We start from the raw sequence: 27,944 nt of genomic DNA on the forward strand, positions 1-27,944 counted from the left end.
ATGTTGACTCCCTGCAGAGTTCAAACATCTCTGCATTTCACTGAGGAAGCTGCTCTCTCCAGCCATGCTAGCAGTTAATGTTAGCATGCTAACATGCTCACATTGACGATGCTAGCATGCTGATGTTCTGCAGGTATAATGTTTACCATGGTCATCGTCTTAGCTCAGTGTGTTCGCATGCTAACATTTGCTAATTGGCAGTAAATGCAACATAAAGCTGATGTGAACGTCAGTAGTTTTGCTCATAAACCAAATTACTGGACTAATTAGATACCTGACGACGGCGCTGTATGAAAAGTCAGAGGATCACTGAAGCTGTGACAGTTCATTTTTATAGAAACATGAACGTCTCCACCAAATTTCACAACAATCCCTGTAATAAATAAAATGATGTTTCGTTTTGGACCAAAGTGGTCGACGCACCACAGACCCACCCACACTGGTGGCCCTGCAGCCCTGCAGCCCTGCAGCCGTGGAGCTAGCATAGCCAAAAATGTAAGATTTGTAATAGTTTAGTTTAGAATATTACAAGAATAAATCTGTAACTTACATGAGAAAAAAAAAAATTACAGTGAAGTCTAAAGTCTTGGAGTATTACAACAATAACACATTACTATTTTTCTTGAAAACTGCGACTTCATTCTTGAAATGTCAGTTTTTTTGGTGGATCTAATACCCATCTGAACAGTGTGTTTCTGGGTTTTTTGTTTTATATTGTATGTTGCTTATAATATTTTGTGCATGTGATGGAATAAAAAATGTCTTCTGCTTTACGAGTTTTCTAATTAAATCTATTTTTTATGTACTTTTAATGAATCTATTTTAGCTTCTTTACTTACTGTGGACATTCTTAAATGTCTGATATTACGTGAAACTGAACCCAGTGACATCAGATGATCGTTATGATCATGACGAGGAATATTTTTAATGATCCGGGTGTTGAGAGCATCGTCAAGAAGGCTAGCAGCAGAACAAAGAGTGAAGTTAGAGCATCAACACGGACACCTGAAGCACCCACAGGACAGTTTGCTCTCTGCTGGAGGTGTAAACCACTCAGTAATATTTCATAAAGTACCTTAGTTCACCTATATCGCCATAGCAACCTCAGCCCGTTTTTAATTGGAGCCTGAGGCCAGACTGCATCCCTTTCATCTTCCACACACACACACACACACACACACACACACACACACGCACACACACACGCACACACACAAAGACACACTGTATGCATCTATGCTCACTGAGACACATACAGATGTACTGATGTTTCTGTTTCAACACACACACGCACACACACACACACACACACACACACACACACACACACACACATCCTGCTCTGAGGCGTCGGCTCCCAGTGGGATGGAGTGATGTGGTGTCAGCCGTCGCTCTTGATGTTACAGGTTCAGTTCTGGTTCATGAGTGTCAGTCACTTTGTCACAGTCACAAACTCAGAGTGACTTCTTCCCTGTTAGCTCCATTTTTCCGTCACTGTAAGACCTGAAAGAACACTTTCAGGATTCTTCGAGTCTGTCTAAAAACAGGTCAGAGGCTCGTGTGAACACTGAAACAGGTTTTGCTTGCTGTGAACGTTCCTCCTGTGCACACTGGCCAATAAAAGATGCCCTCCTGAGATGCTTTCGCTGCCCAGTGTCAAAGCGTTTAACAGACCATCCGATCCACTAGAGGGCAGCGTATCAGGGGCTCGTTTTGCCTCGCTGTGAAAAGTATACACATGTTTGAAGGTGCCAGCAGGGGGCGATAGCAAACAGAGCAAAGGACAAAAATGCGACATATGGAGGTGGAGGACAGGATGGATGGACGGGTCAAACACTGGACCTTCACCCAGGAGGACGAGGTTTGTGTCCCGTGTGAAACCAAAAGATGCCTTTTAGCTTACACACACACATTTTAACCCAAACCAGGACCGTTTCCCAGACCTAGCCAAGGAGTTTTGGTGCCTGAACCAAACCAAACTACGACCGTCACCTGAAAAGCTTTATTTTGAAAGTCTAACCAGATGCTGCATGTTTATTATTTCTCTGGCTGATAAAATCTGCACTGTTTAAGGCTGCAATGCTTTATGTTCCATCACTGAAAGTTAATTTGGTCATACAGAGAAGCTTCTGTCAGCGCCATACTGAGAGCGGAAGGCTATGGCTATTTCCTGGAAGCAGGCCCTCATATCTGGCACATGCTGAGCTCAGAGAAGAACGAGTAGAACAGATTTTTTTCCAGCACTTGATAAAGAGAGTTAACCGCGGTGTCAATCGAACCCAGTCCAAAGGTGATAAAGAGGCGTCCGACCGCAGCCTGTTTCTGTGCTATCAGCCAGTTTAGCCTCAAATTGAAAGTTGAACCTCTTTTCATAATACCAAGTTGAAAAGGTCATTTTTTGAATCCATTAACTACAAACTCCTCACAGCCTGCAGGGATGGATGAAAAAACACGCTCGCTGCAAAGAGGCTTTTAAAAATGGTGCCAAAACTGTAAAAATATGTGAAAAATGTTGCAGCATAATATTCCACTTGCACGCTGTTACCACCAAGCTCTCAGGGGGAAGAGGAGCAGCACAACAGCAGATGGATTTACGAAAATGAAGTTATTTTTTAGGAATGTAGGAAACTTAGATTCACAAATAAGAAAAAATAAGGAGGCTCAGCGTCAAGCAGAATACCAGAGCTGTCCTACTCCTACCTGTCCGAGACCGAGACCATCTGAAGACGCTCCTGCTCGCGTCTCTACACACAGCAGCATGTTTAGCATGTCGCTAACATCAAACCACAGCCAGGCTGACAACTGGGGTGAGAATATGAGGCTCACTGGAACTGGGTGCCTCTCCAGTCTTCAGAATACCACACACACACACACACACACACACACACACACACACACACACACACACACATACACACACACACACACACACACACACACAGAAACACTGGAAAGAATCGGTCACATGGGCGGGTGCCATAACAAGCTCACAGTGGTGCAGATACATGTTGGAACACAGAGTCACTAATGTTGGTTTTGTTGCTAAATAAAACTCTTCATAACCTCCAGCTGATTCATAGCTGTTCTCCAACGATGATGCTTCATCAGCAAAGAACAAGTAAAAACAGATGTTGGCTGCTGCAGGTCTGAAGTTCACGGGAACATCGGAGCCCTGAGGGCCAGCTCTGTTAGTACTGCTGGGACTTGAACCCACGATCTCCTGTTTACAAGACAGGTGCTTTGACCAGCTAAGCCACAGCACCTGACACAGGCTACAGGTGAGCCACATGGCTGTTGACACCTGTGTCCATCATGCGTCTCTAAGGAGTCCAGCTGTCCACTTGTCTTCAGATTCGAACACTTCTGCTGGAAGGTGCTCAGTTATTACTTGTTTCACACGGCCAAACAGCTAACTGAGAAAACCAAAGACAGCTGATACTCAAAGCAGGTCTTCAGCTGTTTGGCGGGACAAAGTCATTTAAGTGCAGGACAAGACGGACAAGATGGAAATGGAACTTGTACTCCAACCACATCAGTGGTCCTCTCGTTGGCTCGCTGTCAACCGGCACGTCCTGCATCGATGAGGTTTGTCCCTGTTACGTCCTTACGTCCTCCATGTGGTCACATGCGTCCCAGACGAAGCGAGTGCTCAGATCACAAAGTGTCTTAGAGCTGTCCTCTTGTGATCAGACTTCAGGTTTTGTTCAGGCGCTGACGGCACTCGTTAATGTCGACGTTAGAGAAAGATGGCGGTCTGTTTCAAAGGAGAACATCTCAGCAGCATTCACAGTCTGTCCCTCACCTTCACGAAACTCCTTTACTGCCTGAACCTGACCACAGTCTGGGCTTGAAACCTGGATTCTGGTGTCACAGTCCTGCACTTTGTGTGTCCTCCGTCCACCCCGAGCACCTCCCTGCGTCTCCAGCGCGGCACATAAACGTCATGTTTCATTCACTCAAACAAACATTGACGCTGGCAGCTGTTACATTTGCTGGCACAACCTGATTAAGAATGCAGATTAGCCGTATACAAACACAGTGTGGACGTGGTGAGCCGAGCTTAGCGTGAAGACTGGAAGCAACACACTGGATCTGGTTTATTTCATATGCACACAAACAGAAATGTGAAAAATACTGTTTGTGGTTTTAGTGGGAGTGTGACATGAAGACTGCAGGAAATATACGTCTGACTGTTGTTCCAGCGCGTAGACTGGTCCATCATCGTGCTGATTTATTACAGAGTTGCTTTTATTGAGAAACTGCAATTATGGAGAGAAAGAAATTAAACTGTACCGATTTTCTTTAGAGCTATAAATTATTCAGACACACACATGTCTGGCCGTCTGGCCCGAGGCTTGAGGGACTCAGGTGAACCACATAGCTTATTAACCCTCCAACACACACACACACACACACACACGCACACACACACACACACGCGCGCACACACACACACACACACACAGGCCTTTAACAAGACAAAGGGAGGCTCTGTCTTTTGACAGGCGAGGTGAAGAGTTGTACTCCATCTTTGTTCTGTTTCAAACCAGTGGAGCAGAGAGCATCATGGGAAATGAATGAGGGAAGGGCTTTGACGTCCAATTTCCCCTGTTAGTTCAGCCAATCAATGTGCAACTTTAGCGGCTAAGTTAAGCCGTCGTACAGTGGAGGAGAAGAACGATGACTTTGACCAATAACAAACCGTCTTATTAGTCCAACATGGAGGAAGCGATTGTGGCTTATTAACTAACTGCGTCTCACTGTCCTTTTCTAACGTTTTGTTCGGACTGCATACACAAATGTGAGTCTTGATTGCTTGATTGAGCGCACCTGTGCTCAGGTGGAGAGGAGGCTGGGCCCAACCTGCCCTCAGACTCAGCAGACAGGGGAGAGACAGACAGGAGACTAAAGGAGAGGAGACTGCAGAACTTTTACTTCAGCAGGGTTTTGAATGCAGTACTTTAACGTGTAGTATCTCCCCAGTGTGTTCGTACTATGTTTGTTGAAGTAAAGGATCTGAATCCTTGTTCCTGCTGCCTCGTCGGGTATAACTGCAGCCCCAGTTTGTGCCTCTCACACAGAGCTGCTGGCTGCGTTAGCGTTAGCAAACCTGATAAGAGCTGGTGGAAGAACGACTTCCTACCAGAGATTTATTCCTCTTCAGTGGCAGTAAACACAACACAGAAGAGACTCAGAGACTCTGACAGCAGCTGCTCATGGCTGCTTAGCTCCGACTGCATTGCTGTGCACGCTGAACTGACCAGCGGTCAGCTCTGTCCTCTGACCCCCCGCCTGACACGTCACATCGCCGCGAGGCCACGCCTGCGACAGTCACTCTTTCCTCTGTTTTTCCTCCGGCAGTATCTCACAACAGTATCTGTAGAAAAAGAAGTTTCTTCATCTTTGGCCAGTCCTGTTTCCCGGCGTTGACACGCTTCGCCTCTCTGGAAAAGCTGCAGTTTTATCCTATTTGCTGCCTGATACATGACTGCTCCCTCTGTGAAATGTGAATCACAGAGACACGATGAGACGAGAGGAGAAGCCCTCTGCCAGCAGAGAGGGCGAAAGAGGAGGACATGAAACCAGAAAATAAGTGGAGGAGAGAGGAGGCGGCGGAGGCAGCGGGAACAACATGGAGAAGAAAGAGAAGGGGAGAATGAAAAGAGAGGAAGAGGAGGTGAAAACAGAGAGAGTGGGAGAGAGGGGGGAGACGAAAAGGGAGGAGGTGGGGAGAGCAAAAGGAGAAGGGGAGGCTTCACCTTGTTTTCCCAGAAGAAGAAGACGGATGACTGGAGGAGTGTGGGGGTGCTGCCTTAATGAGAGGACACACACACACACACACACACACACACACACACACACACACACACAGTGACACAGCACAATTGGTACCAGCTGCTGCTGTTTATCGTTATTAACGAGGTAACGCTTGCAATCCCAAGGTCAACAAGGAGTGTGTGTGTGTGTGTGTGTGTGTGTGTGTGTGTGTGTGTGTGTGTGTGTGTGTGTGTGTGTGCGTGCGTGTGTGCGTGTGTGTGTGTGTGTGTCCAGAGAGCGAAAAGGAAAGTGTGTGAGAGACTCAGGATTTGTTCAGACTGCAGGCAAATCAGATTTGTTTCCCCAAATCAGATCTTAAAGCCGCCTGTGTGTTTTCAGATGTGTGTGTCCAGACATCACCAGCCGATCAGCGTGTGCTGCTGAGGAAGACTGTTGCTCTTCATTTACTCTGGACTTCACGTCCTTGTGGTGCATCACAGAGGAAATGACACAAAAGACACTTTGAAGTACAACTCGAGCGGCCTGACTGAGACGTGTCTGCAGAAGTTTCAACATTTCAAACCAAATGTGACGTCGATCCGACCGGCAAACGCTTCGTTTCACCTGTTTCCTGCTGTTCAGACTTTCTGAAATCAGTCAGGGTTTGCCCAAAAAACAGATTTGGGCTGGCGGTCTGAACGAGGCGTCACTGTAGGAATCTGTTGACGTTTGAGTTAGCATGAGTTAGCATTAGATCTTAACCAAAGTAATGCTACTACACAAGTGAGCTGCATCATTTAGAAGCAACATATATAAACACAGTAAAAACCCAAATACACAGTGCAAGAAGTCGTATATCCTGCACTGAGTTAAAGAGGGTGTGAGCAGGTCTGAGGTCAGTGTGGAGCCCACTGACATCCAGCTGTTTTAAGTATTATAGAAACTGTTTGTTTTCTGCGTTATGATCCAATCATCAGCTGCCAGAGATGCTCCTGGAAACAGGAAACAGTTCAAGACGTCCTCCAAGAGTTCAGGCTGTGCAGACTTTGACAGAGTTCTGTGTCTTTGGCAGCGACACGCAGACGGTCATGAAGCAGCTGTGGATTTCTCTCTGTGGACGACTGGCTAAATGTCAGAGATTTGATTTCAGGGAGCGAAAACATCAACAAAAACATCACATTTTGAAGTCGGTTGCTCTGAATCAAACGGCTCAGTCACAGTTTCATGTTGGTATTTGGATCTGCATCCATTAGTGGGACAGAAAGCTGCAGCTGTCTGAGGTCTCTGCAGGCGTGGACGAACACACTCACATGTCCTCCAGGTTAAACTGCAGAGTTTGTCCTTTCGTCCTTTAGTCAGACGCAGAGAAGTGTTTCCTGACCCGACGCCTCCATCAGAACAGTATCATTGTCTGAGACTCAGTTTGATGACGAAGGTTCAGGGTGGGGGGGCTTTGTCGTGGTTTTTCCGTTGATAATCGTGGTCACGGTTCAGGAAAGATTGTGGTCACGCTTCAAAAACGTTAGCTGATGTTTGGAAACTGGAAACGAACAGCAGTTAAAGTCTGATGTTTGCTGACCCAGTTCGTGAACTCTGTGCCTCGACGTCGTCACAGTTTCCTTTGCTGGCGTCCACCAGAGGGCGCTCTCCGTCTGCTGCACCTGTAAACTTGCGTAAACATGCAACAGCCTTTATGAGGAAATGATGTTTTGAGCTGTTTCTATCGTGGATTGTTGTGGATTGAACATTAACAGCTTTTATCATGTGTGTTATGTTAACAACGTGATTAGCATAATGCTAATAAGTGAGATCAGGAGAGAGCAGAGGGATAATGCTGCTGTTCCTTTAATGGCCACTAGATGGTGACACCAAGAAAACCTGAGCTGAGCTGAACAGTTAGTGTATCTGTGAGGCGTCTCTTCTTCTTTGGTGGTTTAAAAAGCTGCTGTTCTGTTGAGACTCACAGGGAACGTGTGTGTTTGATTGACAGGTGTGTCGTCTCATTGTTTCTGCTCTGCTTTCCCCAAATTAAGCAGATTTTATTGGATTTTCAGACCAAATGAAAAAAAACTGGAAGCATCTCGTTACGATATCTCCAACACGACGTCCTCATCTTCATACCATGGTTTCGTGACACCACAGCCATCTTCTTCTTCCATTTTCCAAAACTTTTTTCCTGTTTTTTTGTTTACAAATCCGAGTGTTCACCTGCACTCCTGAACAGAGCAGAAGAAGAGGAGGAAGAAGAGGAGGAGGAGGAGAAGGGAAGCGGTGTTTGTTGCTATGTTTGTAAAGTCGACTCCCACTCATTCTCCGTTTCTTCTTCTCTAATTTGGGAATGCAGGATGTGGTTTTCATAACAATGAGAGTTATATTTCGTTCCAGCGCTGACGGAGGCACAAACACACAAACCTGCCTCAAACAAGCGTCTTCACACTCAGCCGGAGCAGCCACACACTCACACACATGTAGAGTGTTCATGAAGACGCACACACACACACGCTCACAATGACACACACATGCACACAAACACACAAAAGAATATTCACATTCAGTGACTCACACACACACAGAAACCTGCTCATTACACAGACAGATACACACACATCGTACTGGTGTGTATTTCATGTGTATTCCATATTATGCAAATGTACAACACTGACTGAACACGGGCACGAAGGCAGCCAACCTACGCACACACACACACACACACACACACACACACACACACACACACACACACACACACGAGGAGGAGGACGATGGAGAAAGAAGAAAATGGAAATGAGAAACGCTGCTGGATGAGTGACAGACGTGATTCAGCTGCAGCTCAACTGTCGGTTGTGATCTGAAGCATTTTGGGATATTTTCATGATGGTCGTGTTCACGTGCTCCGATCGATCGGTTAATCATCGTTATTTCAGTTTAATATCGATCCGTTCAGGCTGTGAGTGAGTGTGACGGTGGAGGCGTCTCTGAGCCCTCAAAGGTGAGGCTTCGATTGAAGTGAGGATGAGTTTCATCAGGGTGATGATTCTGAGCTTTATGTGGATCTGACACGTAGAACAGGAGAACCCTGGTTCTGCACGTCATCCTACCAGTGTGCAGGTGTGTGTTCACAAACTTGGATCAGGCTTTGCATCCCACAGGGTCCTGGTTTCTGTCCAGGTAGCATGACCAGGTTTCATACCGTGTTTCCATTTCAGAACATGTCAGAAAAACTTTAAAACTCATCGAGAGAAAGAGAAACTTTAACGTCAGAATCTCATTGATGTTTGTAACTCTGTGGTCAAAGCAGGTCCTCAGGAGCGCCCCCTGCAGTCCACAAGACCTGAGCCTCCTCAGCAGATCCAGTCTGCTCTGTGCAAACGCTCCAGAGCTGCTTTGGAAAGCGCAGCCGGTGCAGATCGTCCTTTAATACGACTAAAAGCACAATGTTTAACTGATGTAATTATCCTTTTGCCGTTAATCTCACTGCAATCAATGAAACAATTAAAATGGAAATGCAGAATGTAAATGTGCTCTCTCAGGACGTCTGCTCAGCTTCTCGTGAGGTGAGAAGTCCGACAAAGTTTCTTAACATAACCTGAATCAATAATATAGTTCAGTCTGTTTTATTATTCATGTTCCTGCTCTCAGCGGTGATGACTCACATGCAGGAGGAAAACTGAAGGAGGTGAAATAATTAAGTTCATCTGTCTGTCTGTCTATTCATATCAGATTTTCCCATTAAGAATGAGAAGCTTCACCTCCTCCTCTTCCTCTCCTCCTCCTCTTCCTCACCTCCTCCTCCTCCTCCTCTCCTCCTCCTCTATCTGGTTCATTTCCTGAGCTGAAATAGAATTGACTTCCTGATTCAAGGTTAAATGAGTTTGATGTCATTTCTCTGCGGTGAACAGAGCGAGAGGTAAAATTAATACGTTGACTGACAGGCCGACCTCACCGCGGTGTGTGTGTGTGTGTGTGTGTGTGTGTGTGTGTGTGTGTGTGTGTGTTTAGCATGCAGAACCAGTTACACACATACACAGTCAACACACACACATCATGTTCTGAGTTGATCTGTTGACCTTGTTAACAGCTGCAGGGCGACGTGTTCGTTCATGTGGCGTCTTTTCGCTCAGTTTTTGGTCTCTTCCAGCTCCTGAAGGAAACATGTGGCTCTTTAGCTGCTAAACGCTGCTCACCAGACCACACTTGGTTCACCAGCTCGTCTCTGGTCTCTCTTCTCTGTCTGTCAATGAGTTTAATAAAAGATGACACAGAAAACATCATCACTGTTTTCACGGTGTCGCTTTGTGAGAGTGAAAATACCAGTTTTTTTACTCTTAGAGCCGTTTGAATGAGCCAAGTGTCGTTTCCTCTGCAGGGACGTTTGAGGGCCACTGGGGGCAGCAAAACAAGCATTTATTTGATGCTTTACTTTGCAGACTGTGAACACGAAACATGAATCATCTAATAGACGATGATGTACTGCTCTGAGTTCAGACACCCAGCAGTAATCGAGTAAACGTAATGAGCTCCACCTTCACCAGCTGCAGCGTGAATGTATCACTGATTTCAATCCTACTCTGAATTTCTGCTGAAAGACGACTTTTACTTTTGGTACTTGAAGTATTTTTTGATGCAAATCCTTCTATACTTTTACTAAAGTAAGATTTGAAGTCCTCTTGCCTGTAACAGAGTATTTCTACACCACTGCTTGTCGACTGTCCTCTGTCGTCCGTCGTGGTAACACTGATCAGATTTTGTCCTCCACATTATGCTGAATGTCATTTCCTGTGAATCCCTCGTTCGTGGGCGTGCAATCAGAATCCCATTCAGGCCGAACAGACGCCAGTAACCATGAAAACACCTCACAGAGAGGCAGAGCGCAGGTCCATCAGACGGACACTGTTGAAGTTTGGATGTACATGAAGATCTTCAGCAGTGACTGTGTGTTCAGTTTCAGAGACGAGGCCTGTGAGAGGACGTTCACAGGAACCTGTGGGCTTGTTCTGTGAAACCAAAAGTCCAAGATTGAGTGAACATGTGGGAAAATCCTTGTCTTTGAAAGTGTGTGTGTGTGTGTGTGTGTGTGTGTGTGCTTCCAGTATTCGGGGGATGTTCAGCGCCTACACGGTGAGACATTTCACAGCTGTGGTCAACAGTTTCTGGCAAAGACTGTGTGAAAAAAACGGCTGCTATGACCCAAAGTCTGCTGACATCACTGACTCCTCCCCCTGCAGTCATGTGACTTCATCCTGATCCAAACAAACAAACAAAGCAAAACGTCTGTGATGATTGTCTTTCATCCAGGTCACGGTGGCTCCAAAGGCCACTGGACCTGCTTGTGGTACAAAATGTGAATAATAAATTATTAATAAAACGTCACCAAAAGATGAAACAATTAAAAAATGAAGAAAAAACAAGATGCAAAACCTGAAATAGTGAAACTGATCTATAGTTTGACTTGATTACTAACTGAATGAGCCTCCGGCGCCCTCTGCTGTTTGTCTCTGGAGCTGCACACGGCTGGAAATCCTCCTGCACTAAAGGAGCATTCAGAGTATTTTCAGTGTTTTTGGGTCATTTCTCCAAACTGTAAACATTTCCTGACACAAACAAAGACACCTGCTGCTTATGTGTTTATTTTTCACGCAGAAATATGTTCATAAAGAGACATTTCTCATCTTTTTTTAGTTTCTTTGAATCATCTGAGAAGCAAGTAAACATTCAGAATGAATCAAAAGTCATATTTTAATCATTAAGATCTGTGAAAATATACAAATATATGCAAATTATATACATGTACACGTCATAGTGACAGCTATAAAAACACGTCTTTGAATTTTGGGATTTTTAACACCAAAATGTTATTTACTGTTAAGTTTTCATGTACATTCAGATACAGAGGTTTCATTTCATTTTCATATCAAAGCAGCACAAACAGAAAAATCATCTCCAAACTGAGGACTGAAGTTTTTCCTGCAGTAGTATCACATTACTGTCCTCTGTCGTGTTTTTTTACTTCACTGGCATTTATTCAGGCTGCTCTGGAACTCTGGGTAATGAAGTTTAATTATATTAAACCTCACGCTGCCATTCGGGCCAATAATAGCATTTCAGAAACGTGACATTCAGAAAGTTTATCACACGACTAAATGAATCACTTTTACTCAGTAATACTGTGGTACTCGTACACAGTGTGTGTACTGTCAGTAGTGCTTTGGATCGAAGTCTTTGTGCGTTACGACAGCCGCTTGTGCTCCGTGTGTGTATGTTTACATATGTGTGTGTCACGTGTGTTGTTTGGTTTGTGTGTGTGTCACGGAGTGTCTTCATGTGTGTCCACAGTCATGCTGACTTCCTGTTGAAGGTGTCAATCAAGTGCTGACTTCCTGCAGTCTCTGGACCACTGCAGACGCCACCTTCCTATACGCCTCCGCCTGGAGAGTGAACACACACGCACACACACACACACACACACACACACACACACACACACACACAGAGTAAAGCACAGAAAATAAGAATCCACCTTGAACCTCGTTAAGAAGGACAGAAATGTGTTTTTTCATGGAAACACAAACAAAGAATAAAGAATAAGGACAGAAGAGGACAGAGACCTCTGCGCTGTCGGGGGAGGAGACGACCACTGGCTTCCCTCTGTCTGACATCTCTCTGATGTTTAGATGAAGAGGAACGTCACCTGGAGGAAGACGAGATACAACATCAGAGGAGAAACACAAATTAAAAACCCCCAACCTTCTCAGACAGGTGTGAAGTCTGAGGCACCTTCAAACTCAGCTGGATGAGGGCGTCCTCGCAGCTGACACCCCCCCCTCCGCGGCCGCCGCCCCTCCCACATACCTAAGAACTGGACTCCCAGAGTGTCTGCGAGCTGTCGGGCCCCGTCGGAGCCGAAGATGTGAGTCTGGTGGTTACAGTTTGGACACTGGAAGACGCTCATGTTCTGGACCAGACCGAGAACCTGCTGGGACAGACGCGACGCCTTCAGCCCTCACAGATCCGGCTGATTTTTCATCGGTCTGAATTTTAACTGCAGTAACTGCCCAATCTCACACACACACACACACACACACACACACACACATTACCGGCACGTTGACCTTCTTGAACATCTCGGCTCCTCTGCGAGCGTCCAGCAGGGCGATGTCCTGCGGCGTCGACACAATGACGGCACCTAAAAAAAAAAACCACACACAGAGGATGCAGAAACCCCTTCAAAATAAAACTCACTTTCATCACATGTCGTTTTCTTCACTGAGACGACTGGATTCACTCTAGCTGTTTTATCTTGTTTCATATTTTATGTTTTGGATTTTTGTGTTTTTTTTTTACTTGTTTTTGTTGAAAATCATTTTGGAACTTGAAGAAATAAAGTTATTTATTTTTATTATTATTATTATTGGTGTTTTTGCCTTTATGGTAAAGCTTTATAGTAACAAGAATAATGACCATAGCAGAGAGAGTGTGTGTGTGTGTGTGTGTGTGTGTGTGTGTGTGTGTGTGTGTGTCAGACTAACCAGCAATCGGGATGTTCTGTGTGATTGACAGCTGGACGTCTCCTGTCCCAGGAGGCATGTCGACTACCAGATAGTCCAACGACCCCCAGTCCACCTACACACACACACACACACACACACACACACACGCGCGCACACACACACACGCGCGTCAGTCCATTAGAATCCACCTCTGTGGTCCACGCTGAGCTGGACGTGAGTCTCGGGTCGGGAGACGTTCTCACCTGTCGGAGCAGCTTCTCTATCGCTGACATCACCATGAGGCCCCTCCACACGATGGGGGCCACGTCCTCCACCAGGAACCCCATGGACATGCTGCGGGGGGGGGGGGTTCAAAAACACAGAGCTCCACCTTCAGTTTCATTTTGATTTGACTCTGAACGAGAATGTGCTCAGAGAGAAGGGGGGCCATGACTTCCTGTTTTGACTCACCAAGGAACCCCATAGTTGATGAGAGGGATCATCAGATTATCTGGAAGACAGATTAAACAGCTGAAGTTGGTTTAGTCTCAGAAGCTTCATCAGATTCTTCAGAAACCCTCCAAACCCCCGACCACACAAACACAAACACATCACAGAGCAGTGATCACAGAAGAGGGAAACAAAGAGCGTGCTGTACTGTCAGAGAGCGCCGGGTTTCCCTTCAGGTTCATCAGTTTGGGAATGGACGGACCGTAGATGTCAGCATCCAACAGGCCGACGGACTGAGACTGAGAGAAGGAAGGAGGATGGTTAAATATGGAGGGAAGACGTCTCACCTGAAGCAACGACACCGTGTTCGAGAAGTCAAAACGTTAAATAAATAAGAGAAAACAGACGTGAGAAGGTGATTTTAGGTCATGAAACGTCTGAGGTCATGAGCAGCTTCAGAACATTTACCTGACATAATTTACCTGCGTAAAACCACCTCACAGGGGAGGGCGGCTCCTGCTCTGTTTACAGTTTCACTCTGGTTTGAAGTCAACGATTGGCTGACATGAGAGGAGGAGAATAAAGTCAATGACATGAGAGAAGACTCCTTACCGGACTGTTGGCCATCAATCCAAGAGCCAAATTCACTGCAGAGACCGAAAAACAGACATGAAACTCCAAACTTAAAGGCTTTGAAATGTTTTCAACACGTATTTCCTCACTCAAAACCCAGTTTTTCTCTTTTTGTCTGAATCTCATGGTGTACCTGCGGTGGTGGACTTGCCCACGCCCCCTTTCCCCGAGGCCACCACGATGACCTGTTTGACCCCCGTGATGGGCTTCTGCTTGGGAAGACCTCTGGCCATGTGCTGCTTCTGCTTCTCCTGTAACGTCTTACTGTCCACCGACCTCTGCGAGACACAAGAACACGACCTGAAGGTTTGAACGCTGAGACGTCAAAGCTGCTGGTTTCCAGTCCAGACCTGATCAGAAACCCTGAACACCTGAATCTTCCGTTTGACTCGGAAATAAACAAATCAAGTTAAATCAACTGATGATGTATAGCTTCAAAATGTTCATTGTCAGAAGACGGATGACTTTCATGCTCACACAGCTCAGCCATTGGTTGTAAAACCTTCAGGAACACAGAGACTGACCACATACACACCTCCGAACTGCTGCTGTTACATTATTTTTGTACTTAAAATGATTAAAAAAAAAAAAAAAAAAAAAAAAAATTCAAACAATAAACGATAACTCACTGAAATCCAATGAGACCGATTTGTAAAAGAAGTTCAGCAGCATAAGTCAAGTTGGACGACGACAAATGGTATTTCCGGTTAGGGTTCAAAACAGTACCTTTCAGTTTCACGAAATTTACGAGTCGGAGCGAAAGAACATGCGTACATACGATACTGGATATACGACGAATAACATATAATCCAGTATAAGTGCAATGTGTTGGTATTCAGTGGTGTTTTGGGCGTTTATTTTTTCTTCAACAAGTTATTTGTTTTCTCTCTATCTCTTCATTTTACACACTTCCGGTGCTGTTCTTGCTTACTGTTTAGCTTGACGTTAGCATGACGCTGTTAGCTAGCTGCGCTGTTGTGCAAATGGAAACAGGTAGTCATCTTACCTGGCAGCGTATGAACTGAAGACAACACGCAGGTCCGTGTTTTATTTCTGTCCCTGCTCGGACCACTGGAGGTTTATGGAGGGACGTTCTCAGTAAATGGGACAGTCTGCTGAATGTGAGCTGAGCCATGTTTAGCTGTTTAGCTCCTCCTCTGCTCGCTAGCTTAGCTTAGCTCGATGCGCGTCAAGCCTGCGCAGAGTCCGCCTGCGTGTGTTGGTCTGTGTAGACGCAGTTTTAATGTTTTTTTTTTTTTTTTTACTGTTTGATGAAACTACATTGATTAACTTCTGTATAACTGTTAATACAGTTATTGTAATATTATCCCTTTCTGTTTATTTTGTGTTTTCGGGTTAATAATAAATGTCAATTAAATATTCAATCCAACGTTATTTGGATTTTAAGTTGATGGTTTTATTCGGTAAATGTCTTTCGTACTTACAAGTACTTAAATGGATTTTTTTCATTTATTCTTGCTTGATTTTGTTAAACTAAGAATTACATATTTAAATTTTCTAACAAAGACGAACGGAAAATGAAATACTGACACGTCAAACAATCATTTATTTTAATTGTTTCTTATATTAATATTTTAAAAGACATTTGTTTTGCTCTTACAATCATTGCCTTGCTCTTTTTCAAAATTCAAATTAAGAATATAAGTGTATGATTTTTTTAATTGTTGTTTCTTTTTTTGTCTTATGAATCTTAATTGTTCGACAGAAGCTGATTGAAAAAACAGAATCCTCCCAATGATGAATGAAGAAAGGAATAGGTCTGCGCAGATGTTGCGCAGCCTTGAGCTCCTTTGGGAACGTGGATTGACGTTAACACGGAAGTGTGTTACATGAGTTTTCTTTCGATTTGTCTTTGCCATTCATTGAACGTTTGTGTCCGTTTGGGTTGGAGCTCAGCTGTGTTTGTGTAAAGAGGACACAGTTTGAACCGCAGAGGATCAGTCTAAACACCGGAGGGTGATGTCGGAGACCGGCAGGGCTCCTGTGGCCCGCACGGTGCTGCAGCAGTGTCTGCAGGCCAGACTGCAGGTGAAACCAGCAGAGGAGCTCTCAGAGGCTCAGTTCGTCCAGGTGAGACCGGGTGACCGTTTCATGGTGTCCACCTGCCGCATCTGCAGCCTGATGTACTCCTCACTGTAATGATAAAATAAATAAAATCAGGTGATAAAAGTTAAAGAATAATGAAGAAAGAGAACAGAAAACATGGAAGAGGGAAAACAAACACATTTTCAGGGTGAAACTATAAAATTAATTTCAGTTAAAACAGAGAGACAGTCCACTGTCATGACATTATGCTATCATGGAGACGAAGACGTGAAGGAGATGCTGTTGGTGCTTACTGGTCCACATCAGTGATGACACGTTCACTGAACTCTGTGTTTCTCTGTTGTCAGATCGACAGAGGAATGGTGATTTACATCTGCTTCTTTAAAGGAGCCACAGACGACATCCTGCCAAAGATGGGTCAGTGACCTTTTTGACCTTTGACCTTTACCCTTTGCTGTCAGTCCCTCAGTGTGAGATGTAAATATTGTGTCCCCCGTCCAGTGTCCACGCTGCTGAACCTGCGGCTGTGCGAGTCCAACTCAGGGAAGCTGGTTTCGGTGTTGGAGCTTCCCGGCAGCCTGCTGATCGTCCCTCAGGCCACGCTGGGCGGGAAGTCCAAAGGCAGGGCCATGCAGTACCACAACAACACCAGCAAGGAGGACGGGCTGCGGCTCTACAGCAGCTTCGTTTCTCTGTGCGAGAAGGAGGTGACGGCCACTGCCGCTTCAGCCGGGAGCGGAGCTGAAGTGACGGTGAAACACGGGACGTATGGAAACAGACAAGTGCTGAAGCTCGACACCAACGGACCCTACACACATCTGATGGAGTTCTGACCTGCAGGGAAAGACGAGATGTGAGGCTTCGCTTGTGTCATCCTGGAGGTCCAATTTGTCTGACTATCCACCAAGAAGACTACAGACAGTCGCTGGCATTTTCTGAGACTAACGTGTTGATATTTGATTTATATATTTGTGATAAAAACAGAATTACACAGATTTGGAGTATGTCATTTTTTGGTGTCTTCCTCCACAGATGTGAGTAAGTACAATACAGAACTGTGTTCAACAGCATAAAAACTCAAATTTCTGAGGATGAGGAGTCTTAAAAATGTGATCACGGGGCCACAAAATGTTTAGTGCAGGTGAATAATGGCTCAGTGCAGTTTTCCTACTTGTAGTGAAGTGAAATCTTAAAGCTCCAGCATGCAGTCATATTTTAAAGAAATGGGTTTCCATAAAAAAAAAAAATTAAAAACATTTATTTGATTTTCATTCAACCTTTTGATATCAAGTCCAAACATAAAAGAACAGGAAATAAATTTAACCGAATTTAGTGAAGAAAATAGTGTTTTGTTGTTTTGTTCTCCTCCGGGCCAGCAGGGGGCGATCACATGTATTTGTTTGATCGGTTCCTCAGGCAAGAGGCAGCTGAAATACTTCCGGTTAAGCAATTTGTCGTCAAAATAAAAGCACATAAATTATGGGGTACACGCCTAAAAATAACTTTTTCCATCGTCATGCTGATCTGTCTGTGTGATATGTGAGTGGTCGGAGGATGTTGTTTGATAAGGCCTTCTTGGCTGAACTTAAATTCGTATGATAAGATGTGTAATTTATAGTCTTGCTTGTTGTAAACACAATAATGTAAAAGTACATGATTGTACTGATAATATTTGTGTTTATATGACAACTAATAATGTACCCTACCTACGGCTCAGATACTGACAATGTGAAGATACCGTAAATCTTCTATATTTTTCAGGGTTGATGGAAAACTGACAAACACACATCTCTAAAAAGAAACGTTAAATCGTTAGTTTAGGTCTTTTTATTTTGAAAATCCAGATACCGGAACGTACACAGTTGCAGCAGCTAGCTTAATGTGCACACGACCAAACGCCGCATTTAGGCAAAAGTTTGATCTGAACTTTATCCCCTTGCAGAGTGTGTGGACATTTAGATGAAATAAAAGAAATGAAGCCGTTCAAACGAACAGCTCGGATGAAAAATGACTCCGTGAAAGCTGAGTTTCCGTCGAAAGTTGATGGCGGTGTAACGAGGATTTGTGTCCGCCGGACGGAACGTGTTCCACGGTGGGAAACTGATTCGGCTGTTTTCATCCTGCACGTGTTGAAAATGACACTGATATTTTTGTTTTGAAGATAAAAGTCTTTGTCTTTTAACAGAAATACAGACTTTATAGTCTTGAAAATAATTTTCCTTGTTAGTCAAAGTTGCTGTTTATGTTTTCAATTAATCGATTAAACGTTTGTTTCCGAATTACCAACAGAAGTGATGAACTTAAAAGTCCACGTTATTAATGCTCAGAGTGATTAAACAAACTGCTCATTGATTATTTGTTAAAACTGTGAACACTGGCATCAAATACTTCACGAGTTTCAATATGAAATGAAAAAAGCAAATATTTCATTTTGCTTATTAGCTGCAACAAAGACAAACTTTGCCTTCTAACTCAGTAGAAACTACTGTTCACGATCGTTAACGAATAATCTTTTCAGCTTTTTGGTGTAAAGTTCATGCATTTGACTGACTGATTTGATTGAAATGAGCCGAAGACTTAAACCTCTTTGTCTTTCACCTTTTCCTTCACAGATGCCGTCTTTGGACTCTCTGATATTTTGGAGCTTTTTGTGCAGCCAGGATCGTGACCTGCAGACCATCGAAGACCTCAAAGAAAGTGACCAGAGCTGCCAGCAAACACTTTCTCTATGAAGGTATTTCACATCTTCAGCAGCAGAACAGGACAGTTAAAGCCTGGAAATACAGGCCTGTTAGTGCCGACTGTCCACACGGTGAACAGCTTTCACAGCGACTGCAGTTTTCCTTCAGTAAAAAGTACTTCAGTCATAGCAGGAAAGATATCTGAAAAACTGGACTAATAAAACCCAAACTGTGTGCATGGTGGATGCCATCAGGAGTAATACACAATTTTCCATTTGGATAATTTGAGTTTTTTAATGTAATTCTGAATTCTGGTCAAGCTTTTTCTCTGTGTGAAGGTCAGGTTAGATGTCCAGTTGAGCAGAAAGTGCTGGGAACTGTGGAACCAAAGGAACTGAACTGAACTCAGGAGCTAAAAATCCTTTTTGTGCATTCGTGTTTGCATTTCAGCCACATCTGAAGAAGCTCAAAGGCAAATTAGCCCGAAGAGGATGGTTAAAAAAAGGGACAGCGACAGCTGAAACACAGCGTTCACACGAGGAAACAACCAGAAGTCATCGTGTTGTTCTTTGTGTGACTCTGATGTTTGAGTTGAATGTAACGAATAAAAAGGAAAAACATGAAAATATTTGTCAGCTATCAGCTGTTTGATGGTTATTAATTTCAGCTTTAGAAGATGACTGATGTGAAACTATCAGCAGATCAAGTTTTATCTCTCTTGTTCATCAGCTTCTTTCTCTCTTTTTTAAACTTGTCAGGAAGCCGATAAACCACAGAAATGTCGACCCTCGTCCTCGAGATGTGGAGCACTTCCTTGTTTTGTGCCTGAGGCGGTCGGTACAGAAGCTTCAGCTGCTGTGACGTTGATGTTTCAGCCTGCAGCCTTCATCCCGTCACCTCCTGAAACACCAGAGTTCAAACCCCGGAGGAGGAGGTTCCTTTATTTTATCTTCTTCGTGTGATTTTACATGTATATTTAGAATTGAAAATTATGTTTGGGGCCAAAATCATTTACTTGTTGTTTAAGAAAAAAAAAAAAAAGGCTGCACAAAGGATTTACATCACTGATCACTAAAAGTTTAGCAAACACAAAATGCACAACTTTCAATTAATCGACAGAATTTATTTTTGCTGAACAAACAAATTAGTTTTACATAAGTTTAGTTTTTCGTTTCATCACATAAAATCAGTGGCAGTTCTTTAAATAACAAAGAAAATGCCGCCATGAAAACGTAGGCGCCTGTTTCCGTCCTGACTGTCAGGAGGATGCTGACTCAGTGTGAATGTAAGTCCATGATTCATTCAGAAACAAATGAAACTGAACCAAACAACCTTAAAACAAAGTGTTTGTCCTTGAATCAAAGAGAAATCTGCTACTCTTTAGAAATCTGACTCTTTTTGTGCGCAAGTGTTTCGTCCGTGCACCTTCTGATGCAAGTCCTCCGCTCAGTTTTATAAATGACGTCATGATTCCAGATTCCACGTTATCAGGCCTTTATTTCCAAAAGCCCCTTTTTCCAGGTTAATGCAAACTCTAAATGTCCTTCATGTTGTCATAATAAGTTCACTGTAATGTACATTTTCACTAATTCATCAGTGCAAAAACAGTCATGTGAAATTCACCTCTCAGAAATCCTACTGGGATTCACCAGTTCACTCCAGTCTGTCCACCGTTTCTCCATCGACGCTGAGCTGACGTGAGTGAAAGTGAACACCTCCTGCGATGCTTCATTCATAAATCAGAGGGAGGTTTGACCTCCTGAGACCCTGCATGGCGTGCATTTTTAATGTCTCTTTGCTATTTGGGCTGATTGGGACCTGATGAGTATAAAAACAGAGAATTATCTTTTTACATGATGTAGTTTCTGAGAAAAATGATGTCCACATATGAGGACATTCGTTTTAAATTTATAGAGCAAAATTTAATATTGTGGTCTAGATGACCCATAATGTGATGTCCACTCGTGGACGCCAGGTCCTGGGAGGTCAAGGACTCTTGCTGAGTTCACCCTGTGGGCTGTGGAAGTGGTTTCCAGGTGATTCCAGCGGTCCTGCTCTGCTTGTGCTGGTCTTGCTTCTGCTGATTATTTTGAGTCTTGACCGTTACCTGATGAGCAGCCTCAGTTGAGAAACTACGGTGCGAGTTAACGGTCAGCGCCGAGTCGTCAGTCTGATGAAAGTCATTTTGCTGAACTGCTCACAGCTCATATGTACCCTGGAGGATTGTGAATGTTAGACCCTCAGTGGCCTCGTTTTCGGCCGTCTTAATACCTTTTATCTCAGAGGAAAAGTGGCTCCACCTGCTATCATCCCCACAGGAGTCAGTCAGGTTTTTGATGTCTTTTGCTCTCTCTGTTCCGACTCTGGTGGCCACCCTGTCGTCTTCTCTCATCAGGCTGAATAACATCTAGCTTCGCAGTTTTCTCCTCTTCCTCCCCTCAGTCCCCCTCCCACACACAGTCACACTCTCGCAGCGGGTTTCTCTGGCGCATCGTTGTGATGACGGTGATCCTGTTCTCGGACAGCTCTCGGAGCTGGTTGATCAGCTCCTGCACGCAGGGGCTGGGCCAGGGGTGACCGTTCAGGTAATCCCTCAGGATGAAGGAGCGCTCCACCAGCAGCTCCAGCTGCACCAGGTGTCGCAGCCGGTGGAGGCTCAGCAGGTCTTTCTCTGGTTCTCTGCGGAAAAACCTGAGAGACAACAGAGGAGCTGAGTGAGACTTTAACTGCATGAAATGAACATTAAGAGCAAACTGCAGAGGATTATGGGTAGAAGGAAGACGCTGCTTGCTGGTGTGACTCCTTACAATAAACCTAGAATAACTTGCTGTCTGGCTCACCGTATCCTCAGTGTCCTGAGCTGAGGAAACAACATGGGGATTCGCCTGCAGAGGCTTCCGCTGGAGCGGTTCTGCTCGATGTCGAGGTGCTCGAGTGCCGGGACTTTAGGCGCGATGGAGTCCATGTCCTTCAGAGTGATGGCGACTCGCAGCGTCAGCCTGGTCACACTGGATGGGATGGTGGTCGTGTACGTAGCCAGAGAATTACCACCTGAGAGGACAGAAAAAAAACCGTCTCACTGTCTCTTTTTTCAGTGCACAGAACAGACAGCTGTCAGACAACGACTCACCGATGATGCAGAGCGTCTCGAGCTGTTGGAGAGGACTCAGCCAGGACGGGAGGCGACACTCGATGCCGTCTCTGATGTACCTGTAGCGCACAGTCAGAGACCTGAGCGACGTCAGACTCCTCAGTGCGTTCTCTGGCAGGATGGTTTCTGGGTAATCCACCAGCTCCAGACTGGTCAGCACCGGGCCGCCGTATCGGGACGCTCCTACAGGACAGAGGAGGAGAGAGTTTAAGGTGGGCATTTTGATTAATCAGTTTAGGGGAGAGTGAGGGGAACGAAGTCTGTGGTACTTTCTAATAAGCCATCCTCTATGAATAGTTTATGAACTCTAACTGTTGGTTCTATGAAAGGTTAGACAAGCTTTTATGAAAGCATTATGGATCAGTCATGAGTCATTCAAACGTTTAGGTAGCCAGATTGTGAAAAAGACAGGAGCGTTTGATGATAACTCAGTCTGAAGTTGTAAATGTCGACATGTTGACTTTGTATTACTCATAATCTGTTAACCAAGAGCTGCTCTTACTAAAGGCTTAAATTACTTACAAAACACTGAAGCAACACGTTATGAACAGTTTTTGCAGTTTAACTTCTGTAACACAACAAAAACAATTCACATGATGATTTAGATTTTTTTTGGAAGGAACCTGATCACACTGAAGCAAAAACTGTGAATACAGCATAATGTCATAAAACCCTCCATAACAGATCAATTCAACCACACTGTAATTATTAAAGGGATTAATAATTCTCTCATGGCTTGCATATCTTTCCTTGCTTATGGTGTCATTTTGCCCAATCCTTAATCAATTCATTGCAATAATCAATAATTACAATGAGTATTAGTTGCAGCCTGGATGCTTCAGGATGCCGCTGAGGTCAAAACAGGCGTGTGAACCGCAGACAGACAGGTTACTGGCTGACCTGGCTGCTCCGGGTCCGGGGGGCTGAGGTAGTCATCGGGCAGCGGCTCTGGAGGCTCCCCCCTCATCCCCCAGGACAGGTGCTTCAGCTTCTTCAGGTTCAGCAGCAGGTTGTGGAAGACGCTGCGGGGCACCGGCCTCACCGTGTCCAGCCCGTAGCCCTCCCCCTGCTGGTGGAAGAGCAGGTACCGCAGGTTGGCCAGGTGCGACACGGTGTTAATGAACTCCACCGTGCAGGTCAGCCGGACGTTACACACGCTCAGGTGCGTCAGCCGCTCCTGCAGCTGTACGCTCAGGCTCCGCCCCAGCATCGGCTCGTCCCAGGTGGCGTTCCGCACCCCCAAGTCCTTTAAGTCGGGGAAACGCGACAGGTTGTCCAGGTATTTCTCCTTGTACAGCCGCCCTCCGTCCACGAACACGACGGCGGTGAGGGACGGCAGGAACGTGACGAGCCGCCGCCACTCTTTGCGCCGCAGGTGTCGCACCGCCACCCGGGTGAGCTTGCGGTGGCGCAGGGTGTCCCAGAAGCCGTATGTGTAGCGGCGGAGGTCCGAAAGCACCACCGTGTCGGCCCTCCACAGGGACGGGTGGTCGATGAGCTTCTTCAGGTACCTGCAGCAGGTGCGGACCGTGTGTCTTTCCTCCGTGGTCAGGTAGCTGAACACGTAGACCCAAACTTCAGGAGGAAGCCGCTGCAATTCCTCCATCAGTAAACTAATCGTTCGCGGCTAAAAGCTAAAGCTCAGACCGCTTCAGGGGAACAGGAAGCGGGTGAAATAAAACTTGGCATGAAGACTGAAGCTGCCGTAACTCCCACTGTGTGTTTATTGACATGCAAAAACTGCCAGCAGCGTTTAATTAGCGCCGTTATACATTAAGCGCGGCCACAGCTCGCTCATCTTTACACCGCGCTGAAGCCGTCGCGCTTTGATGACGTAATCCTCCGCACCGAAGACTACACGGAGGAAATTTATTAGCTGTGTCCCAATTCAGGGGCTGCATCCTTCGGAGGATGGATTTGAAGGCCGCTTACGTCATAACGCTGCGCGAAGGCTGTCCCAATTCGTCCAAATTCGGAGGATCCTCCAAATGCAGCCGACAAATGCGTCCTCCTTTTCCCTGTATTTGGAGGATGCGTCGCTACTATCCTTCACGGCCTCCCATATCCCAAGAGGCTTTGCGCACCGATTGTTTTTTTTTAATAATGGCGACCTGTTGATATGAGGAGTTCAGTTAACAGTTAGCCTTATTAAAACTCTTCATTTACAAATGTTACAAGCTCGCATGTCAACTAATATCTTATTTTGGGTGAATACTCGATTGTGATTGGCTGCAGGGTGTCCGTTAAAAAGAGTTGTAGGACAACTATAAAAAAGTTCCGGTCAAATAGCCTGATTGTTCTAAATTATTGCGCTGGCTCAAACGCTAGTTGGTAACCGTGGCAACAGAAACTCAGAACATACGTTATTTCACAGTTTATTTAACACAACGGCAAGACAGGAGACAACATGAGTGATTTTATAGTTTCCTTTAACCACATTCAGTGATCAGAGTGAATGGTGGATAATATTTCTTGCAATAAAAATGATTTAGGAAACTATCTGTGGACTTTTAGTCTTTGAAACAAAATTTGGCATCATCCTCTGGACACACACAAGCGGTAAGAGGTGCACTTGCCCTCTGAAACGATACTTTGTATCACGTAACATAACGTTAAGCAATCATGTCACTTCCCTCCTCTGATTAGGTCTAATATAACAGTTGCGCCGTCCGACGCGAAGCTGTGAAGATATTCACATCAGGTGAATTTGTAAGTTGTATAATAGGCTACATTTCGCGCCTCTTACAAGCGATAGGAGCTGTACGGGCGCATCTCTGCACCCCATACGTGTGTTTTTCCCGGGTTAGGAGGGAAGAAGTTATGACGTCGTGACGCAATCAGGACACGCTCCGAAGGCTAGACCGTCCCATTTACCGATAGTTGATGCGGCCGACGGAGGATCCTCCGCAGGACCCAGCCTCCAGAGACCGCGTAGGCTGGGTCCTCCGAAGGATGCAGCCCCTGAATTGGGACACACCTATTTATTTATTTTTTCACGGAGCAAAATAGTACCGCTGTCCTCCACAGGTCGTCGTCGTCTTCTTCTGTTGAGATTTAAATGGATTGACGTACATATGAAGTACATTACCGCCACCTACCGGATTAAGACCGCATCACAGAAAACTGGATCCAAAAGGGATCCTGTTCACGACGTTGTCGCTGCCGACATCGATGCATCTCAGCAAAACAATACGAAACATGGAGTGTTTATTTTTGGCTCGTGGCCCACCATTAAGTCTTTTCCTCCAAAGGGAAAAGTTTGGGAATCCTGATCTACACCAGATTTGTCCCCAACTTTAAAGTGCCAAACACCATCTTAATCATTTCTCACTTCCATCACAATAAAAACTAGAATTCATGTCTGTGCAGATATTCTGATCTGCAAGTTTTCAGTAAAATTTTGAATGCTGGACTTTTTCCTGTGATGTGATCGTCCACCAGTCTGATGGCTTTAAATGACTGCAGCCACTCAGCCAATGTATTTTCTTTCTTTCCATATTCATTTATTTCATGTGTTGCCAATGTCTGCAGCCAGTTCACTGTCGATGCCTTTAACACAGAATGTGGACAAACAGGTTGGGTGTGACTGTGTGTGTGTGTCAGGATCTTTAAATGCGGTCTGTGACGTGTACTCGCTCTTGTAAAAGAAAGCAGTTTTAATGTGTAGTTTGTGATGGAAGTCCTTGAGAGCAGAAGGAAGGAGTTCACCAGGAGACTTCAGGTGTCTTAAGCAGAAGTTTTTTTATTGCAGGCTTGATGCATCAAGGAGAAGCTGATGAGCAGCACAACAATCATAGTAGTAACACAACAATTCGTCGTACTGCATCTCATTGGTATGTGTGAAGATTCTATTGGATGCCTGAATCTGAACATGAGCTTACGTCTACGTACGTCTTGACTTTTGCTTTAATAACTGAGGTCGCAGTCACGCTCGTCTTTATCTAAAACTGGTAAGATCAGAGGCAGACAGTGACGTTCTAGCTTCCTGCCGCAGTGGTTCCTAAAACATTGGGTTATGTGTGAATGTCTGAGGCCTCAGGGTCTTAGTGTGCTCACAGATGAAGCCGAAAGGAGAGATTAAAAGGAAAATTCCTTCACAGAGGTCAACACTAAACAACCATCTAACAGTGTGACGTACGTTTAGAGCAGTAAGTCACAACAAATGTCAATGTTGAAAATGCCAGAAATAGGAAAAAAATGCACCAAGCCATCAAATTTGAACCCCCTTCAGCCCACAAACACGTGATGTGATTCCACAAACAACGTGAATACGAACCGAAGGGCAGCCGCAGGCCAAACATCTCCGGGCCCAATTTGGAGTAAAAGACGCTGCGACCGCCAATTAAGACTTCTGCTTATTAATTCATGTCACCACAAGAAAATACAACAGTAATACAAGGTGAGTTTATAATACTCAGATTAAAGGAAAACAGAAAATAAAATGAAATCAAGTGAAACAAAACTGATTATCTTATTCCAAGTCAGGCTAAAATTAAATGAGTGTATTCTGAACCAAAAATCAAAATAAATGACCTGAGATGAAGAAGTAATCAAAACTAAACTAAGAAAATGCAACTACATCACATCTAATCAATCAGAATAAATCAAAACAATAATCAATGTATTTGGTGTCTTCTTGGATCTTTGTGTTGGAGCCGACCGGTGGGTTTTAAACCGACAGGAGAGGTGACTCTGAGTTTGGGTGAGCCGTCCTTCTGAGGTCAAAGGTTAATCAATCAAGATTAGAGAAGCAGAACAAAAATCTTTTTTTCTCTGTGACAAAGATCAATTTACAGAAGGAATGTTCATTCATCTTACTGAAGCACAACTGACTCCACGTGCAAGAGAATCAAAGTTATAAGAATATATCGACACACATAATAATTATAAAATTAAAAAACACAAAAGTCAAATATTAAACAATTTCCTACTAACGTGATCTTCTTATAGGACTCAAATATATGTGTATAATCATCAAATAGAGAGTATAAAATATTCAGATTGAATCAAAAACAATAGAAGTGACTGTGACTGTGGAACTAGGAAAAGCAGCAGGAACACAGCTTCTGCAAGAGTAAGCAAATATTTCATTAAACCTGAACCCTAAGAACCAAATGCAGCTGAAAGATCTCCCCAGTTTAATCTTTGATTGGTGTGTTGCTCCTTCATACCTGTGGCTGTGTCATGAAGCAGATCCACAACTTCTAGGAGCAACATTCAGTACCACAACCTTAAATGTGCCTCCCTGAGATGCTAACAGAGACCATTTGGTTTTGTAGAACTACTACTACTAAAATCAGTGATCGTGTCATTATTGAGAATATGAGAACACGTGTGCTCAGCATCTGGATCAGTCGGATTATTGTCTGTTTCCTTCAGCGCCATCCTTTTGCTTGCTGTGGTTTTGCACCTCTTTGTGGGGAGCTGGAGGCGGTGCTGGCCTGCACCTGGAAGCATGGATCCGTTCTGCTCTGCCCTCGTCTTTAAGGGCTTTTCCCGTTGTCAACAGCACCTGGAACAGTCTTTTCCACCTGGGAGAGACACATTCTCCAGAGATCTGATTAGTGCAAAATCACCAACTTCAAATTTAGGAATTTCCTCCTCTGGTGGTCGTAGGAGTCTGCTTGATACCTGCAAATGAAACTTTCACAAAATGTCCATGAGTCTCTGAACATACTCAGTCAAATGTCTGTGAAGATTTTCATTGTTCTCGGTCAT

General features: G+C 44.6%; 3 protein-coding genes, 1 long non-coding RNA gene and 1 other non-coding gene across 5 annotated transcripts; 2 read left to right on the top strand and 3 right to left on the bottom strand.

Annotated features, from left to right (window-relative positions):
• Positions 1–3,189: 3,189 nt before the first annotated feature.
• trnat-ugu (transfer RNA threonine (anticodon UGU)) lies at positions 3,190–3,263 on the bottom strand. The gene has a single exon. It is a non-coding gene; the product is annotated as a tRNA-Thr (tRNA).
• Positions 3,264–11,364: 8,101 nt separating this feature from the next.
• On the bottom strand, positions 11,365–15,468 carry nubpl (nucleotide binding protein-like). The gene is made up of 11 exons (XM_076749213.1): positions 15,334–15,468; positions 14,461–14,605; positions 14,307–14,341; positions 13,903–13,993; positions 13,716–13,755; positions 13,508–13,598; positions 13,284–13,377; positions 12,855–12,940; positions 12,607–12,727; positions 12,363–12,445; positions 11,365–12,182 (listed from the first exon to the last, which is right to left on the bottom strand). Exons 1-11 carry the CDS (start codon positions 15,460–15,462, stop codon positions 12,120–12,122), a joined length of 978 nt encoding a protein of 325 aa, XP_076605328.1. The 5' UTR covers positions 15,463–15,468; the 3' UTR covers positions 11,365–12,119.
• Positions 15,469–15,480: 12 nt separating this feature from the next.
• dtd2 (D-aminoacyl-tRNA deacylase 2) lies at positions 15,481–17,389 on the top strand. The gene is made up of 3 exons (XM_076749214.1): positions 15,481–16,418; positions 16,742–16,811; positions 16,896–17,389. Exons 1-3 carry the CDS (start codon positions 16,308–16,310, stop codon positions 17,225–17,227), a joined length of 513 nt encoding a protein of 170 aa, XP_076605329.1. The 5' UTR covers positions 15,481–16,307; the 3' UTR covers positions 17,228–17,389.
• An 854-nt stretch (positions 17,390–18,243) lies between these two features.
• LOC143331282 (uncharacterized) lies at positions 18,244–20,099 on the top strand. Its single transcript, XR_013078125.1, has 3 exons — positions 18,244–18,486; positions 19,007–19,128; positions 19,834–20,099. It is a non-coding gene; the product is annotated as an uncharacterized LOC143331282 (long non-coding RNA).
• Positions 20,100–20,180: 81 nt separating this feature from the next.
• LOC143332255 (uncharacterized) lies at positions 20,181–24,081 on the bottom strand. Its single transcript, XM_076749596.1, has 4 exons — positions 23,127–24,081; positions 22,206–22,409; positions 21,916–22,126; positions 20,181–21,766 (listed from the first exon to the last, which is right to left on the bottom strand). Exons 1-4 carry the CDS (start codon positions 23,830–23,832, stop codon positions 21,514–21,516), a joined length of 1,374 nt encoding a protein of 457 aa, XP_076605711.1. The 5' UTR covers positions 23,833–24,081; the 3' UTR covers positions 20,181–21,513.
• Positions 24,082–27,944: the final 3,863 nt, after the last annotated feature.

Source organism: Chaetodon auriga, chromosome 14 (assembly GCF_051107435.1).
Source record: "Chaetodon auriga isolate fChaAug3 chromosome 14, fChaAug3.hap1, whole genome shotgun sequence".
Lineage (NCBI taxonomy): Eukaryota > Metazoa > Chordata > Actinopteri > Chaetodontiformes > Chaetodontidae > Chaetodon > Chaetodon auriga.